Source organism: Lygodium microphyllum, chromosome 30 (assembly GCF_053477565.2).
Source record: "Lygodium microphyllum isolate KBCC chromosome 30, Lygodium_microphyllum_v1.1.10, whole genome shotgun sequence".
NCBI lineage: Eukaryota > Viridiplantae > Streptophyta > Polypodiopsida > Schizaeales > Lygodiaceae > Lygodium > Lygodium microphyllum.
In genome coordinates, this window is record NC_141164.1 from 47043268 (window position 1) to 47059984 (window position 16717).

At 46.7% G+C, this 16717-nt stretch overlaps 1 protein-coding gene across 1 annotated transcript; it reads right to left on the reverse strand.

Annotated features, from left to right (window-relative positions):
• Positions 1-898: 898 nt before the first annotated feature.
• LOC148009813 (pentatricopeptide repeat-containing protein At2g34400-like) lies at positions 899-1384 on the reverse strand. Its single transcript, XM_087672832.1, has one exon. It carries the CDS (start codon positions 1382-1384, stop codon positions 899-901), a length of 486 nt encoding a protein of 161 aa, XP_087528958.1.
• Positions 1385-16717: the final 15333 nt, after the last annotated feature.

Genomic DNA, 16717 nt, shown 5'->3' on the forward strand with positions numbered 1-16717 from the left:
TTCGCATCGTTCCACAGTCGATTCCCCTTCGTTTCTTTCCTCCCCTATTCTCCTTGTATTCCCTATTGGCTCTTCCTCCCTGCAATTCGTCAGCGCTTTAAACTCGGTATTTCAAAATCAGCTGCGTCTCAGTCTTACTCGACAGGTTCGGCGATAGGTATCTCAATCTTCTGCTCAAACGCTCAAACTAACTTTCATGACAGTGAGGATCTAGCCCACAAAGCCCCTAAGTAACTGTGCTCACTGTCTCCAGATGACCTTGCACCTGACCTGCAATTTGAGGTCTCCATGTGGTTGAGGAAGGCGACTGCTTCGTGTATGATAACATGAGCACATCGATCGTCCTCTGCAACTTGATCTCATCTGCAATAGTTGAAGCACCTTTCACGCTCAACAATTTACTTGACGAATTGAAATGTCTTTTTCACTGTCGTCGACTTCAGCTCTCCGTCTTCACATTTATCGCGGACTCCTCACTTCGACTTCCTCTTCGCATCGTCTTCAGCAACTTCTTCATCTTTGTCACTTGTCTTCAATCGTCTTCCGTCACTCTGGTATGATGCATACTTCCTTCTCCTACTTCATTGCAGGAATTACCAAGCAGAGACCAGTTGCTGCCCGTCCTTCCTTTCCTCATCATCCCCTATTTTCTTCGTCCTGAACTCCTCTTCTTCCCTCGTCCAGCGCAGAGTACCATCTATCACTACTCCTCCTTTCGATGTTGGATCCAAAGCTTACATTAGCCACCATTTTGAAATTTCCTGCGCCCCCCATGCCATCCTATTTTCCTCTCGACTCCTCTGCGTTCCTTTTCCTCTTTCCCCCAATTCAATCTCTCATCTTTTTTCGAATCTGCTTTTTCCCTCCCAAAATTAGCCTTTTGCTTTTCTTCCTTTTTTTAGATCCTCTGAATCCTCATCCAAAAATGTCGTATGCCAGATCCACCAGTCCCAGAAAAAATCCCCCAAGCTCCAAGTTCAGGGTATCCTGAAATGTATGCATTCCATGAGATTACATCATGAACTGGCAGCATGTCAAAGACACGGTGTGCTTCAGCAAGTAAGCCACTTCTGCCATACATGTCTACCAGTTTGTTTCCAACATAAAGCTCACTCTCCAATCCTTTTTGAGCTACTTCTGAATGTATCTTCTGACCTGTGTCCAGTGGTCCTACACTACCACATGCTTTCAAGCAAAGAACATAAGTTACAACATCTGCAGACACACCCCCTTGTTGCATAAGCTTGAAACATGTGAGCACTTCCTCACCAAAACCATGTTCAAAGTAGCCTGTAATGAGGGCAGTCCAAGAGACTGCATCACGAATGGGTAAGTTGTTGAAAACATGATGCGCTTCCGCAAGGGAGCCAAATTTCCCATACATATCCACAAGAGAGTTGCCCACCAGGGGCTACAAGCGCCACATTTACCATAGATACTAATAAGTGTGCTATTAACAAAAGCATCTGAAGTGAAGCCCTTCATGTAAGCATCTATACTCATACGCAGAGAATAAATGTAATCACAATAACTAAGTATGCATAAAGTATTAAATCGCACACACAACTTTCGGGTGGTTTTCACACCTCGAATGCGCAGCAATACGACATCGTGCCCTCGCCGCCTCGCGCTGCTGACTCCAACGTCCTAGAGATTCTGTAGCCTTCTCCCTCAGTCGGCACCATTCGTCTACATCTAACCACTCGGGCTTTGCAGCCCCACTCTTGATTGCCTTACGTGCGTCGGATTGTCTATGTGACATGTATGCACGTATGCAATCCATCATCCAGCTCGTAGAGAATCTATCTACTGAGGTTGGCACCGAAAACTCCTCGTGCAAGGATGCTACTATGTAGTCCTTGCTCCCCTCCAATATGTTCTTCCAATGATCCAAGACGTTGTGCTGAAAAACTTGTTGGCACAACTCTCTCATGCGAGTCATCACCCTCCTCCCCTCATCATCCATGATGATGGCTCCTGACCTACCATCGACTAGATATCCATATTCCCCTGGAGTCTGCCTAAGATGGGTCCTCTCCCATCTGTGTCCATGCTCCTAGGCATATCTAGGAGACCCCTGTGCATCTGGTGTACCAACCGGGGTAGTATATCTCGGAGTGGCACCCACAGGGGTGCGGAGTAACTAGAGTAAGCGTCCCCATAGGTGTGACAAATCCCTGAGGTGACGCAGCTCCAACTTAACGATGAAATGGAGACACCGCATCCGTGTCTCCACATCATCCACCACCTGAGCCTGAGCCACACTCCCTAGAAGGGCCATGAGAGCGAGGAGTCGCACCTGTATCCTTTGTCGACCGTGGGCTCACTGCCTTTGTATCTCTGCAGCATCCCCCTGACCCCGAAGCACTCCCTCCCTTTGGCCCAAGTCGTAAGTGTCGAGCTCGTCTGCTCGAAGCCGAAGCATCCAATCATGCTGAAGTAGATCTAGCAGAGCGCCCTGACAAAGACCGAGACAGCTCCTGTTCTGCCATATCTCTTAATCTCGTGATCTGGTTTGGAGACATGCGTGTGAAGATGTCATGTAACTCCTCATTGTTCATCCCTCATCCTGAAAATGTCACCTGCACAGACAAAAAATGATATTAGAATAATCAATTTAAATCATACAAAGCACAATAATATAAGCCATTAAAAAAAATCTCACTTAAAATGCATATCTTATGTACCCTTATAAGCGATTAGTCAAGGAATTGAGTAAGTGGATGCTCCAAGTATGAAGTATCCTATGGTCCCATGTTAATCTCTTGACACAACTCCGCATACACTGAAAGGTCGATAGACATGTCACCACAAAAGAATGAGTCCACCTCATTCTCAAAGAATTCTTGGACTCCTATATTTCCATCATTGTTAGCCGATGCTGGCTCCAAGCTTTCGAGGCCTCCACCCCTTGCAATATCGACCCCTCTATTTGCATATTATCTTCATCTATGCTCGAAACATGGCTTTGATCATATAATCTTGCACTTCGGAGAGTTGAAGGTATAACATACTACCATCGAGGTTGTCGGGGGTTTGGATAGAAGATTACCTGTTCACAAACATGTACAAGAGAGTTCAAACCATTGTGACATAAACCATATCGTAATACAATTAGCAAAAAAATGAGACTATGCACCTGTTCACAATGGGCCGGCAACACAAAGGTATCGCACAAATCCATCCATTTTTTTTCAGAATCTATTTTGAGAAATCTAGATGGACCTCGTCGAACTGTTGCTCCAGCTCCTCCAAGTACCACTTTGAACCATTGCACATCGAATAGTATCATGGAGAAGCTACGGTAATCCACCGTAACAATACTTTGCAAGTTTCCAAAATACTCCATCTCATCCACAACCATGTTTGGATCCGTTGCTCGTTGCCGGCTCTCTTGCTTGAATCTTACCATGATACCACAATCCATTGTGGAGCACATTTTGTCAATACACTCCATGAGACCACGCTGCACTATATATTTTGTACTGTACATTGAAATACTCAAATTAGATGTCGCCTATAAAATTTAGATACGATAGATTCTAAACCCCTCATCACCATTGGACTACATCCCCTTGAGAATTTCCACTCCTCCATTGAGATCTATGTCCCTTCGCGAGACGCTACGATCAAAGCTCCATGAAACCATCACGTTGACATGAACCGTGACATCTCCTCCATGCCTTTGGGATATTGAATCTGTCGATGACGCGTACTACGTCGGAATTCAGCTCGAGCTTCCTCTCGATCTTGCCTAGCGATCTGGTACTTGGCAATGGTACTTGGCGAGCCACATCTCCATAGAGGCATGGTGCAACATACAAAAGCGATTCACCTTCTTCTCCATTGAGGCATCCATTCTTTTTTCTACCCCATTTCCAACCACCATATTTCCAGTAGTCTATTATCATCCTTCAGCGCGACCATAGCATTTCATTGTTTGGTTTCACAATTGGTAGCCATTGTGAAATATGCACTAGCGCCTCAGACACCAACCAACCTTTAGCCATGCTACCTTTTGGCCGAGCTTGTTGTCGCACAAAGCCTTTCAGGGTTTTCATGAAGCGTTCCAAGAAGAACATCCATTGTGTATGGACAGGTCTAACAATCTCCACTTCATTTATAAGATGCACAAGAAGATGGATTTGTATAGTAAGCATGCTGTGGGCAGGTATTTCTCAAAGAGATAGATCGTCTCCACTGCTCCTCGCCCGGATTCAATATAGGACGTCTTAATCTCCTTCTGTGAGATCCATTGTACCAAGTTTGATAACCTGTAAATGGCCCCGCATATTTTTGGAGTAAGATATCCTACGATCGCGATCGGTAGTACAAACTGTCACAAATGAGAAAGCATTATGAATAATGGCTACACTCCAAATAGCAAAATACACACGCCAATTACAATCCATTCGTAGTACAAACCTGACATATCTTATGCCAGTCATGGGATTTTAGCCCTGATAATTGGTCATCTTTAGAAAATGCAGACATGAGAGAATGCATCATACCCGTCGGAGTGCGGATAGACTTGATTACTTGCTTCACAATACGCTCTTCTTTAGTGGACAAAACCCAAGGAGCGCGAGGAAGTTGCACGCGACCATTAGCACTCGACTGTGTCCAAAGCGCCTCCATCTTACCTACCTCCTTCAAATCCATTCGTGCCCCTATAGTGTCTCTCTTTCCTGTGATGTGGCCCCATAACAAGCTACCCACATTCTTGAAAATATGCATGGGATCCAACAAGTGGTTGACCTGTAAGTGGGTCCAATATGGCAACTCGTAGAAAACTGAGAATTGCCGCATTCTGTTTGGATGTAATTCCGCATGGACCATTTTCAGCTCGTACCAGCTTGCGGCATTCATACGTATTGGAGGTCGTCCAAGGAAACCTTCCCTGAGTTCATGATCCTCTGGCAAGAAAGCAGCGTGTCCTTGATATACCATCTTCTTCATGGTTCGTGACCTTCGAAATTTTAACTGTGGCCCGCACAATGGACATGCATGATAACCTGAGGTAACCAAACCTGTTCCAACACCACAACCCAGTGAATACTTGCTTGAACGAGATAAAATATAGATATTACCAGAGAGAACGGAGGCCTTCTCACCTGAGCACTCTTCGAATCCCGAAAAGTCATGTATCGTCCATATGAGAATGGCTCGAATATTGGCTGACCGCTGACCATCGCGCTTGCTCATATCTCTGCACTAGTCGGGATGCTGGGGGTGATGGTGGTGAGTTCCACGGAAGGCACCAGGAGGGCATGGATCGGATGGAGCGGGGCCTTGCCCTTGCCTTCAGGGACTGGAGGTGGCACAAACTTTGGCACTGGTGTGCTAGACCTTGGCCCCTCTTCTCTGTGCGGGCTCAGGTTCCTTAGTTCATCTACTCGGCACTGTTGTTCAATGGACCGGCGGGTGGCCTCCGCCAGGTCCTCTTCCTCCTTTCTTCGTAGCTCCTTCTCTTCCTCATCCGCTTTTCTCTTCCTTTCCTTCTCTTCTGCTTTTTGTTTTGATGCCTCCTTTGCTTTCTGTAACTCCTCTTTTTCCCTCTTCTCCTCCTATCTCTTTGTTCTCTCTCTCTCCTTTGCTTCTTTCAGGGATTCCTTCTTCGCCCTTTCCAAGTCTTCCATTTCCTTCTTCTTGCCTTCATCATTCTTCTTCTTCCTCTGTGTCACCTTCTTCTTCGTTGTCCCGATTGTCTTTTTTCTAGTCTGTCCCTCCCCTTCTTCTTCTGTTTCCATTCTGTCGGTGGACCTGTCTTTGTCCTGGTGAGGAGACCCTTCTTCTTCTGTTTCTGTTTTGTCGGTGGACCTGTCTTTGTCCTGGTGAGGAGATGACCTCTCCGGCGTTTCTCCTTCTCCCTCCTCTGCCTCTTGTGCTTCCTTTACTGCCTCCTAGATGAGTGCAGTCAAGACTCCTCCGTACTCGATGAAGGAGGCCTTGGAGGAGGCTTTCTTCCTTTCTGTAACTTTAGAAGCCGGAGATTCTCCTCCTGTTGGTGCACTTCCTAGGGCTAGCACTTTGGCCGCTTGATTAATCATTTTCTGCATGCACCCATTCTAATCTGCTTCGTCTAGGGTGTGGGTTGCTACATTCTCCAGCACTGGCACGCTAATTCGATGCATTAAGGAATTGTAACGTTGGCTGGAGAAGAGCACGTGCACCAACTTGGCCTGCAACCTGGATTCTGTGTCAGGGATGTCCTGGATGCTTATGCCGTCATTCGTGAGCACCTCTTCCTTCTTCATTTTTAGCAAGGCATAAACATCCCTTTTTTGTCTCCTTTCTATCCTTGGTACCAATCCCAAAGCCTTCTCCACCAAGGCTCGATCCAATCGGACTTGCACCTGCTTTGCACCCTCTCCTCGGCCCATTGTTACAATGCCACCTTCTTGGTCCGGATTGTAAGTTCTGAGGAATTCTACGCATTTTAGGTGATTTGGCTCCTGTGAGAATTTTTCAATATACTTTGTAAGGTTGCATTGTTCCACTACCCTCCTAGCTGCTTCCTCCTTGGCCACCACGACTTCGATGTTGTGGATGGTTCGGAACTTGAGCTGGCCGAAGGCGCGGTTCTCTAGATGGATGCGAACTACTCCCTTTCCTTGTCTGTGAACCGGAGTCGATGGGCGCAGTCTTGCTGCGACATTTTCTGCTCCTACCATAATTCGTAACTTTCGTTAGCATTTTCCACATATCACTTTGCTGTTTATGTGAGAATAAAAACTCTTGAATGAATTTCTTAGGAAGCCATTTTTTCATACTATATGCTTATGCTTTTCATTACCTTTACTTTACCGTGCCCCCTTTTTATTCATTTCCTATCTGATTCCTTTCACCTTCACCACATACCCACATACCCCCTCCCCTTGCGGCTTAGAAAAGAATCCTTCCTAGGATTGGGGGTTTAAAAGGTGAGGGGATTTGGGCCTGTTGGGGTAGGAGTTACGTGTGAAGAAGCCACGTGTAGAATTTTGGATTGTATTCCAATTGAGCATGACAATCAAGAGCAGATGGTTGGATGGAGACTTGGCAGATGTAGATCAAGACATCATGAAAGAGATCTCCAGTATTAAGGTGGCTGGAAACATGTAATTCCTCTTCTGTGAGGAATTGGTCAATGTAGGGGTGAGCGAGCACATGGTCGTCTAAATGCTAGTTACGGTGATGGCCAAAACCCTAAACGAGATAGGTGCCACATAAGTAGGGTCATATTCGATGGTTTTAACTGCCGTGCATTGCTCAGCATTGGTCATTATCTGGCAACCTTTTTTCTCCCATTGGATTCTTAGAGCAAACCACTACTGCAAGAACGTGGAAGGTGAGCTTGCCATCTACATGAGCTCTTGCAACTCGTGTTCATAACAGAACGAGGAGGCTTACGATATGAAGTGATTAGTCTTCTAAGGGAAGCTTGCTCCTTTGAGATTTCGTCATTTGCTATCAGTTCAACAGCAATTTTGGAAAATTTAGTGGCGTATTCTTCCCAAGTGCATGGTAATGCACGAACATCCGATGCAAGTGTTTTGTCAAGAAGACCTAGGTCTAGCCTCTCATAACTTCTAGCGAATGTAGTGAAAGTTTTGTCCAACATCTTGATGCAGGTTATCAAGTCATCCCCAGAAGTCGCGGCGAGGTCTTTAGCCAAGGAGAGGAAAGGTCGTATCGCGTAGGAAGGTTTAAGACCTATTGGTGGGGATGGTGCAACTGGACTGGATAGTGGTGACTCCATCATTGGTGTCGTAGGTTGGGCTTTGCACTTCGAAGCACTTTGAAGTGCTGTAGGAAGCTTTGGGGGCATGGGAGTTGTGCTGGGTTCTGAGTGAGCAGTCATGGGGGTTTTTAAGTTCTCTAGATTAGATAAGTTTAAGGCTTGTGGCATTTTCTTTGGTTGATAGATGAGCTGGCGCTTACTAGCCACAACGGTAATGGTTTGCTGATTATGCCCTGGGCACCACGTGTGCAAGCCTCCCTCACTGGGGTGAGATTGCTTGTAGATGAGCTTTTTAACTGGCCATTCTTAGGCACCCAAATCCAGGGGTTTTCCTCGTAGTATCCTTGTGCTCACAAGAGATCTTTGGGGATCCATCGCAGTGTGGTTGTGTTTCTACGTCGATAGTGTCTAGACTGCCTATTAGGCCATGATGGCCGATTATTTTGGCATTGAGGATCACGTTTGGGTGGTCTACCCGGATGTGGTCTTTGCCATTTTGGCACCCATATAAGCTTGGACTCCTTGGCCTTGTGAGCACTCTTGGTGGGTTTGGGCCTAGGGTCGAGAGCCTGGTATGAGGCCGTAGTTGTCTTCTGTTTAGACTTGGGCTGAAGCATGGTCGTAGGGGTTTCTACCTATGGCTTTGTAATGGTGGAGGAATCAGGATAGCCCTTGTTGAAAGTCGTCACTATACGCACATTGCCTATAGAAAGATGCATGCAGTTTAGGTTGTAATCCACATTACAGCTCATTTGCTTCTTGAAAGTACGACCTAATAGTGACATGTTACCAGCTCCTTTAGTGTCAGGCAACACATGGAAGAAAGCTGGTAAACTTTCAGACTCGATAGAAATGACTACCTTGCACTTCCCTAGGAGTGAATAAGCATTACCCCCAAATGGGGTGAGTTTGGCATTAGTGGGTTGTAGTTTCATTTGACCAATACGTGTCCAATGGTCATGCGTCAAGATGTTGTAGTCGGCACCTTCATCAATCAAGGCGTCAAAAGAATACATCGCTCCTGCTGTGACTATGATTCGTAGATACGCCGGTGCCACTACTTCTTCGTCTTGATCTATAAGGTCGGTTATAGTAGCCATGCAGACGTTCATTGGGGGTTCTAGCATGGGTGACTCATGTAATGGATGGGAAGGAGGATAGTACTTCTTTATGCGACTGCCATTAAAAAAGCCTATTCCTTTGCCTTCAAGTGTCTCTAACTCAACATTCCGTGTTCTACCAATCATGCATACTTTGAAAGGCCCTAGCCCCCGAAACTTCAACTTTTGTTTATGTCCTTTTATAAAGTATAGCAGAACAAGGTCCCCTTGTTCAAAGTCTCGCTGTTTGACATGCTTGTCAAACCACATCTTTCGTCGAGCCTTCTCACAAATCAGAGAGTGAGTGGCGAGGAGTCGGGTCTCTGTTAGGCACTCCAACTCTACTAAGCGATTGGTCCAAGCCTCTCTTCCCTCCCAACACTCCTGGACTGCTATCGTTAAGCTAGGGATGAAGAATTCTAAGGGTAAAATGGCTCCAGTTCCGTACGTTAGCCTAAAAGGCGTCTGTCCTACAGCCATTTTATAAGCTGTGCGATAGGCCCACAAGGCCGCCATTAGCTTGTTGTCCCAGTCACTTCTTGACGTAGACACTACCTTTGTAAGCACGTTGACTAAGATTTTATTCGTGGATTCAGCTTGGCCATTAGCCTGAGGGTAATAGGGAGAGGACTTCCGATGAATTATTAGGAAGGTAGAGAGCAAGTGGGAAATCACCTCATTAATGAAGTGCGTGCCTTGGTCGCTGACAAGTTCGATTGGACAGACAATTGTGAAATGACCTACTCCCACAAGAACTTTGCAGTGGTTCTAGCATCATTCTTCATCGTGGCTCGTGCCTCTGCCCACTTTGTTAGATAATCAGTTGTCACTATGATGTAGCGAGCTTGGGAATATTGTGCCGCATGACTGATAGGTCCAATAAAATCGATGCCCCATTTTTCAAAGGGTTGTTGGGCTATGACAGGGGTCAACTCCATCTTGTCTTTCCGCACAGGCACTTTGGTCCTTTGGCACTCATCGCAGTGCTTTACAAATCTAGCTGCATCGCGGAAAAGGGTGGGCCACCATAGTTGGGATTGTAGCACCTTTCGGGTTGTTGTGTCCCGACTAAAGTGTCCTCCAGCAATTTTGCCATGTGCTTCTTTCAATGCATCGTGCATCTCGTGCTCACATACACATCTGCGCAATAAACCATCTTGTCCCAACCTATAGAGTTGGCTGGCTATCAGTTGGTATGGCTGAATTTTCAGGATAAGTCTTCTCAGCCTAGCCTTCTCAATGGGTCTCTCAGGTAGTCCACTCTCTAGCACTTGCACTATGTCATCGGCCCAGTATGGTGTCAGATTAGCTTTAAATAATTCTCTCTCGCTAGACAGGTTAAAGAGATGAGCATCCGGTAAATCATCAGGTATGCCTTGTCCAGCAGCTTCTCCTGTGGGTATGCGGGACATGTGGTCAGCCATGTAATGCTGCTTTCCTTTGCGTACAACCATAGAGAAGTCAAACTCCAGTAGAAGGAGTAACCATCTACCTATGCGTCCCGTAGCGCAAGGCTTGTTCACAAGATATAGCAAGGCTTGATGGTCAACAAAGAAGACAAAGGGAGTGGCCAACAGGTAATGCCTAAATTTCTTTACCGTAAATACCATGGCCAACCCCTCCCTTTCTGTCGTGGAATAGTTCACCTCGGTCTTTGTGAGCTGTCTGCTGGCAAAACTCACCGGGTAATCTAAGTTATGTTCACCAGGCTGGCATAGCACGGCTCCAATAGCGAACTTAGAGGCGTCTATGTGTACATGAAACGTTATGTTCCAATGTGGGGCTCGTAAGATTGGTACAGTAGTGAGAGCCTTTTTCAACTCCTCATATGCGTGCTGGCATTCCTCAGTCCACTCGAACACTATCAACAACTTGTACAATGGTCTAGCAATTAGTGCGTAATTTAGTACAAAGCGTCGATAATATCCAATATGTCCTAAGAAGCATTGAACTCCCTTGTAGTTATCGGGTGGTGGTAAGTCAACAATGACTCTGACTTTAGAAAAGTCAGTGGCAATGCCGTTCCTTGACACTACGTGCCCTAAGATGCATCCGTGTTTCACCCAGAACTGGCACTTTAAGGGGTTCAATGAGAGGTGGTACAACCTACACCTTTCAAAGACAGCTCCCAATTTTTCTAAGTGTTCGGCCCAACTAGAGTGTATGCATAAGTCATCTACAAACACTTCCAGTTCGCGCTTAAGAATGTCCTTAAAGATAGTGCACATTAGGCGTTGAAAAGCTGCAGGTGCGTTCATCAGTCCAAAAGGCATGACAATGTAGGCGAATACACCCCATTCCGTGGCAAAGGTAGTCTTATGCCTGTCGTCGGGGTGCACTTGCACTTGATTATAGCCCGAGAAACCATCCAGAAAACTGTAGGCTTCTTTACCTGCTACCCTCTCAAGCATGTACTTGGTGTAAGGTAAAGGATAGTTATCCCTCTTTGTAGTAGCATTCACTTTCTTGTAGTTCACGCACACTCGGATTTTTTCATTTTTCTTCATGACAATCACGATAGGTGATACCCAGTCCGTGTGCTTGATCTCATATATGAATCCTGCTCTCACGAGTTTATCAATCTCCTCTTTTACTGCATGAGCATGTTTGGGATTCATGGGGTAAGGTTGTTGTTTCATTGGCACTGCATCAGGGACCATTGGGATATTATGAGTCACAACCCTAGGGTCGACTCCCTTAAGTTCATCCAATGTCCATACAAATACGTCAATGTACTCTTGCTAGAGTGCAACAAGTTTGGTCTCCTCATCCCCCGTCAAGTCATCTGTAATGAATACAGGCCTTGGCTTTTCACCTTCCCCAGCCAAGTTAACTTCCGTGACTTTGGCAGGTCCCTCGATCGGTTCACTAGTTTGGCCTTGTCTTTTCGCACCTAGCAGAATCACCACTCTGTCACTCTTTTTAAATTTTGTAAACTGTTTGGGTAGATCCTGCGGTTTCTTCTGCTTTTCTGCTTCTGAGTCCTTTGCTTGCTTCCTGGCCTCCTCTTTTAGCCTCCTGTGCCTCATGTGGACTAACAAGTCTCCCTTGGTGCGTTTGACTTTAGAAGGTTGTGGTATCTTGGGGTCACTCTTAGTGCTGACTTCCAACTCTGAGTTAAACTCCCACCCCTCACTTGAGGAAGGTGTTTCCCCAGGGGGTCGTAGTTCAGTAGATGCATCCGTCTTGAGCACTAGGATTACCCATGGTCATGCCACTCCGGCTTGCTCATAATCCACGGCTCCTACGCATTCTAGCCAGGATCTGTCACACTCCATTCGCATGACTCCTTTTTCATTCTGACTGATCCTTTCTCTCCTAGGCCTCGAGTCTACCCTGATTTGTTCTATCACTTTTCCTTCTGCGTCGTACTCTATTGTATCTATCTCTTCTTCACTCTCCTCTCTCATAGAGTGACAGTCCTCATACTCCTCATCATTAGAGTCTTGTCCTTCTGACAGCTCATTATCACCTAAGCTTTCCTCTCCAATCCCCTTGTCATCAGTAACTAAAGCCTAGTTATATAACAAATTCAAGTCGTGGATCTTGGTCCATTTCCATTCTGGCTTAGCTAATAGATCACGTAGAGGTTTTAAGTTAGCAGCCAAGTTGCCTTCCAGTTTATTGGTAAGATACTCTATGATTTCCTAAAGCTCTAGTTTGTTGTTGGGGATATGGAATGAGGCTGGTTTGCCTGGGTTGAGTGAGCTTCCTGCCATCATGCAGAGTGGCACAATTGGTTCCTCAATTGGCATGGTTGCGGCTTTAACAGCCTGCCGATATAGTTCTCCCTCATCCGAGATTGGTAGGTCAATGGTTGCCAAAACATGCATCCAATCCCTCTCATCCTCAAGGCAAGGAATATATTTAGTGAGTGATCCATAGGGTTTGGTTGTTTGAGTATCACCTTTCAGCATAGCTGAGATGGCATCTAGGTCAACAGGGGTCATTTCCAAGTGTCCATCTCTACCCTTACTGCACTAGTTCTGTTTCCTAGGAAAATCAAACCATTGTCCCAGTCCTCAATGACACGCGCATTCCTCATCCAAAGTCGGCCTAATAGTATGTCGTAATCCACTCCCTTCATGACAATGAAGTTTACTGAAAATTGCACACCAGCAATCTTTAATGGCCAATTCTTTAAGACCCTGAATGGTCTTACCTTCATTCCATTTGCTAACGTGACGTTAAACCTGGCAGTCTCTACAGGAGGGTTTCCCCATGCCTCTAAGACTGCATGGTTTAGTACACTAACACCTACGACTGTGTCTACAATTCCTTTTTGCGTCATATCTCCTAAGGCTAGGATGGGCAAAACTGCATGCATTTCAGTGCCTTCCCAAAAATCATTGATGTGCAAAGACTTAGGAGTTGAGTGTAGAGTTAGACTTGGGATCTGTGTAACCGCATCATGATCTTGCGGATCAGCACCCGCAAGTCCTGTCTGTCCCTCCATCGAGTCTTTTAACTCCTGCCACAAGGAATGATTTTTCCTAAGCAGATCTTCCAAGCTTAGAGTTACTGGAGTAGATAACAAGGTTGTGAGGAGGCTACTGGGCTCTTGTCTTCCCCTGAGGCTAGCACTTCTAGGCCATGTGTTCTATCTGCCCTGGCAAGTTTCCCCCTAGCCTTGCTGTTGAGTTGCCCCCAGTGGTGCATGTATGCTCGCAGCTTGTGGTCTTGAAGGTGAGGCCGGTGTGCTCACGTTGGAGAAATTGTCAATAGGATCTTCTAATATGGGTTCAGCATCCTTGAGGTGCTTTTGGGCGTCCCTGACCCACTCCTTGACCTTAGCTATAGCCTCGAGCTGCCGTTTGGGATGGGGATATTCCCCTACCTTGGCACTCCCTCGCTCGGCTGTCTTAGGAGCTGAGGTCTCTGATTCTATGTTTGTGACCTTCTTTCCTGTTACTAACGTAGTCGCTTCCTCGGTTTTAAGAGTTATCTTTGCATCGGTTCTCTTTTTCCGTCTCCTCTGGCTTTTCTTTCCTATTGAGGCTGCGTCAAGGTTACTCGGCCCTGGCAAGGAGATGCCTGCCTGTTTTATTTGAGCTCGCATCATAACATGTAGTGGGATGGGCGTATCCTCACTACCAAAGGTTTCCACTCCAAAGAGCCCCAAAGGCACCGATGCCATGTTGGCAGAGCTGGTTGATGGTTTTCGCCTAGGACAGTCAGGAAACAGATGTGTGATTCCACACTCTGTGCATCAGAGATCCGCTTTGTCCTTGTTAGCTTGTTTCCATTTTGAGCAGTGTGATGAAATGTGGCCTGGGTGGCCGCAAGTCTAGCATGTGACTGGATCTTGGCTTGGCCCTCCAAAGCCTCTGCCTTTTCTTCTTCCTAAAGCCATCACCGGCACCATACCATCAGGACTGGGTTGCCCTCCTCGTCATAGGATATGTACGGGTTGACATATGTTTCTTCCTGATTAGGCTCCTCCACAACGTGAACAGGAGCATCGCTAGATGGGTGGGTTACAAAAGGCCCTGGTGGTCTGGGTATACTAGTTGGGTTCATCTCCAGCCTAGGCATGGCAAGTCTTGAGTCAGTCGGTGCTGGAAGAGCTAACTGGGCTCCCCTCCCAAAGAAATTAGGTGGCCTATTACCTAAGTATGGAGGGTTGTACTGTTGCGCGTATGGGAATCTCCTTGGCATTCTGCAATGCACTACATCATGCCCGAATCTACCACAATTTGAGCACGGTTGAGATTTAGGATCTTGGCACTCAACTGGGAGGTGATTGCTGCCGCAGTATATACATTGTACATGCGATCTCACAGGCTTCCTCACGAGCTCTTGCAACCGTGCAATCTCCATTCTTATTTCTCCCATCCCCTGGTCGTGGTCTACACTCTTTCCCTTATCCTGCATGCTAGCAGTTGCTTTTTCCCCCGAAGTAGTTGATCTCTCAGGGTCCCTCTGGCTTGCACTTTCTTGGTTAGTAGTCCTCATGCAACGCTCCCTGAGTTGATCATCTACACGTATTGCCTCCTCGAAAACTCTAGCTAGCACGTCCTGTTGCAAGGTGGAGTTACTGGCCAAAGCCTTGTAGAGCTCCTCACTCCGAATCCCGTTCATAAACACTATAGACACTGCCCTCTCGGTAGGTTGCTCATTGGCAGGGATTCTCTTGTAGAGGCTACGCACCTAAGTGACGTAATCCCTAACGTCCTCCTTCTCCCTTTGAATGATATTCATCAACCTAACGATGAGGTTATCCGAATACCCAGCCTCTGAAAACCTCTTGATGAAGAGGCCCTTAAGGCGAACAAAGTCCGTATGTCCTGCGTCATCTAGACTAGAATACCAGGTCCTCCCCTTATCGCTTAAGCACAGGCCAAAATCTTGAGCTCGCTGTGCAGGGTCAGTAAGACCGTTTGCCTCACATACTTGCTCGAGCTACTCCATGAAGCTGTACGGGTCACTACTAGGTTCGTATCTAGCTAGTTGTTTTGCTATGATGGGGATTCTAGCCTGCCCTTTAGCCCCTTGCTTGACTCCCAATCCCAATAGTAGCGTGGTGGCTAGGGCAGTAGCGCTCTGTTCAACGGGCGTGTTGTCCAAGAGTCGCTTTGCTACCAGTTGTCAGGTCAGCCTCTACTGCCCGTTCCCTCTCTACATTCGGTCCAGATTTGGCCGCTCCAGCTAGGTCTAGCACTCGTCTAGCGTACATATCTACATCTTGCTGTAGCCTTCTAGCCCTTTGCTCATGGTTGTAGGCAATTATGCCTTCTAGCGCTCTCTTGATTGCTCTTCTCTCTTCTTCCAAATTTGCTACCACTTCCTCTACAGGTCTGCCTTGGATCACAGTTCTAGTGAGTAGATCGTAGTTGTGGACCAGTTCCTAGATTGAGGTTGGAAATTCTCCTAAGTCTAATTGGTCCTCTCCTCATTGCCTCTTGATCCCAACATTGTTTCTACTTCTAGCTCCACGAGGTTGTCAATAAATCCAAGCAGCTCCAGCAGCGTCCAATCCTCTAACTTGTTGCTTCCCGTGTCTTCTGTCTTCTCCAGGTCCTACTAGTAGGGGACTCAGGCACCTGTCTAAGTCTTGGGGTCTTCTGCCTACTAGTGGGTTCCTTAAGCAATTTATCTGAGTGAGTTCCTTTGATTATTGAATACAAACCTCAATTTATGGTCACTCGATGAGTGTGTTGTTTCTCGTGCACTTGTGTCCAATCAGGCTTTCAGCTTTCTTAAGTGTGCTTTAAGTGCGGAAATTCAATATGAGTGCCACAAGCGATTCCCCGGCGTCTTACTCACTCTCGCTCGTTTCGGGCCTGATAAGCTTGTAGGTCCATTTTCTAGCCGTTTAGTCAAGGCTTAGGGTTTTCTTATATGTTGCCTTATTCGTTTTTGGTCGATCAGGTTTTATGGTTCAACGGCTTGCGTCCAAATCCTTGGGTCCCTCAACTGTCTAATGCCAACCGCTAAGCGGCTGTGTACTACAATTTCTCTTATCACGTGTGCCAGAATCAAGTTCTGAGTGTCCGAAGGGTTTCGACAAGTTGCGCTAACGCGTATTTGTCGAGTCGGGTAAAACTTTTGATAGATTTGATAAAAAGTTGCACTCGAACCAATTGGTCCGAATTGTAGGGTCCGAGTAGGTCACTCGAACGGGCTGAGCCATAGGGTCGAGGGCCGAATTTCTAGATTTGACTCGTACAATTTTTATTCGGACAGGCCGAATGGCAAGTTTGGACAGGGTAATTCGGACGGGCCGAACGGCGCTTGGCCGAGGGCCGAATCCCGTGTGTGGCCGAGTGTCGAATTTGAGACTCGGAGGGGCCAAGGCCGGATGTGCCACGTGACAAAGAGCTTTGACTCGGATGGCCGAGTGGGTTGACTTGGACAATTGCCTCGGAGGGTTCGAGGGCTGACTAAGGTTTGG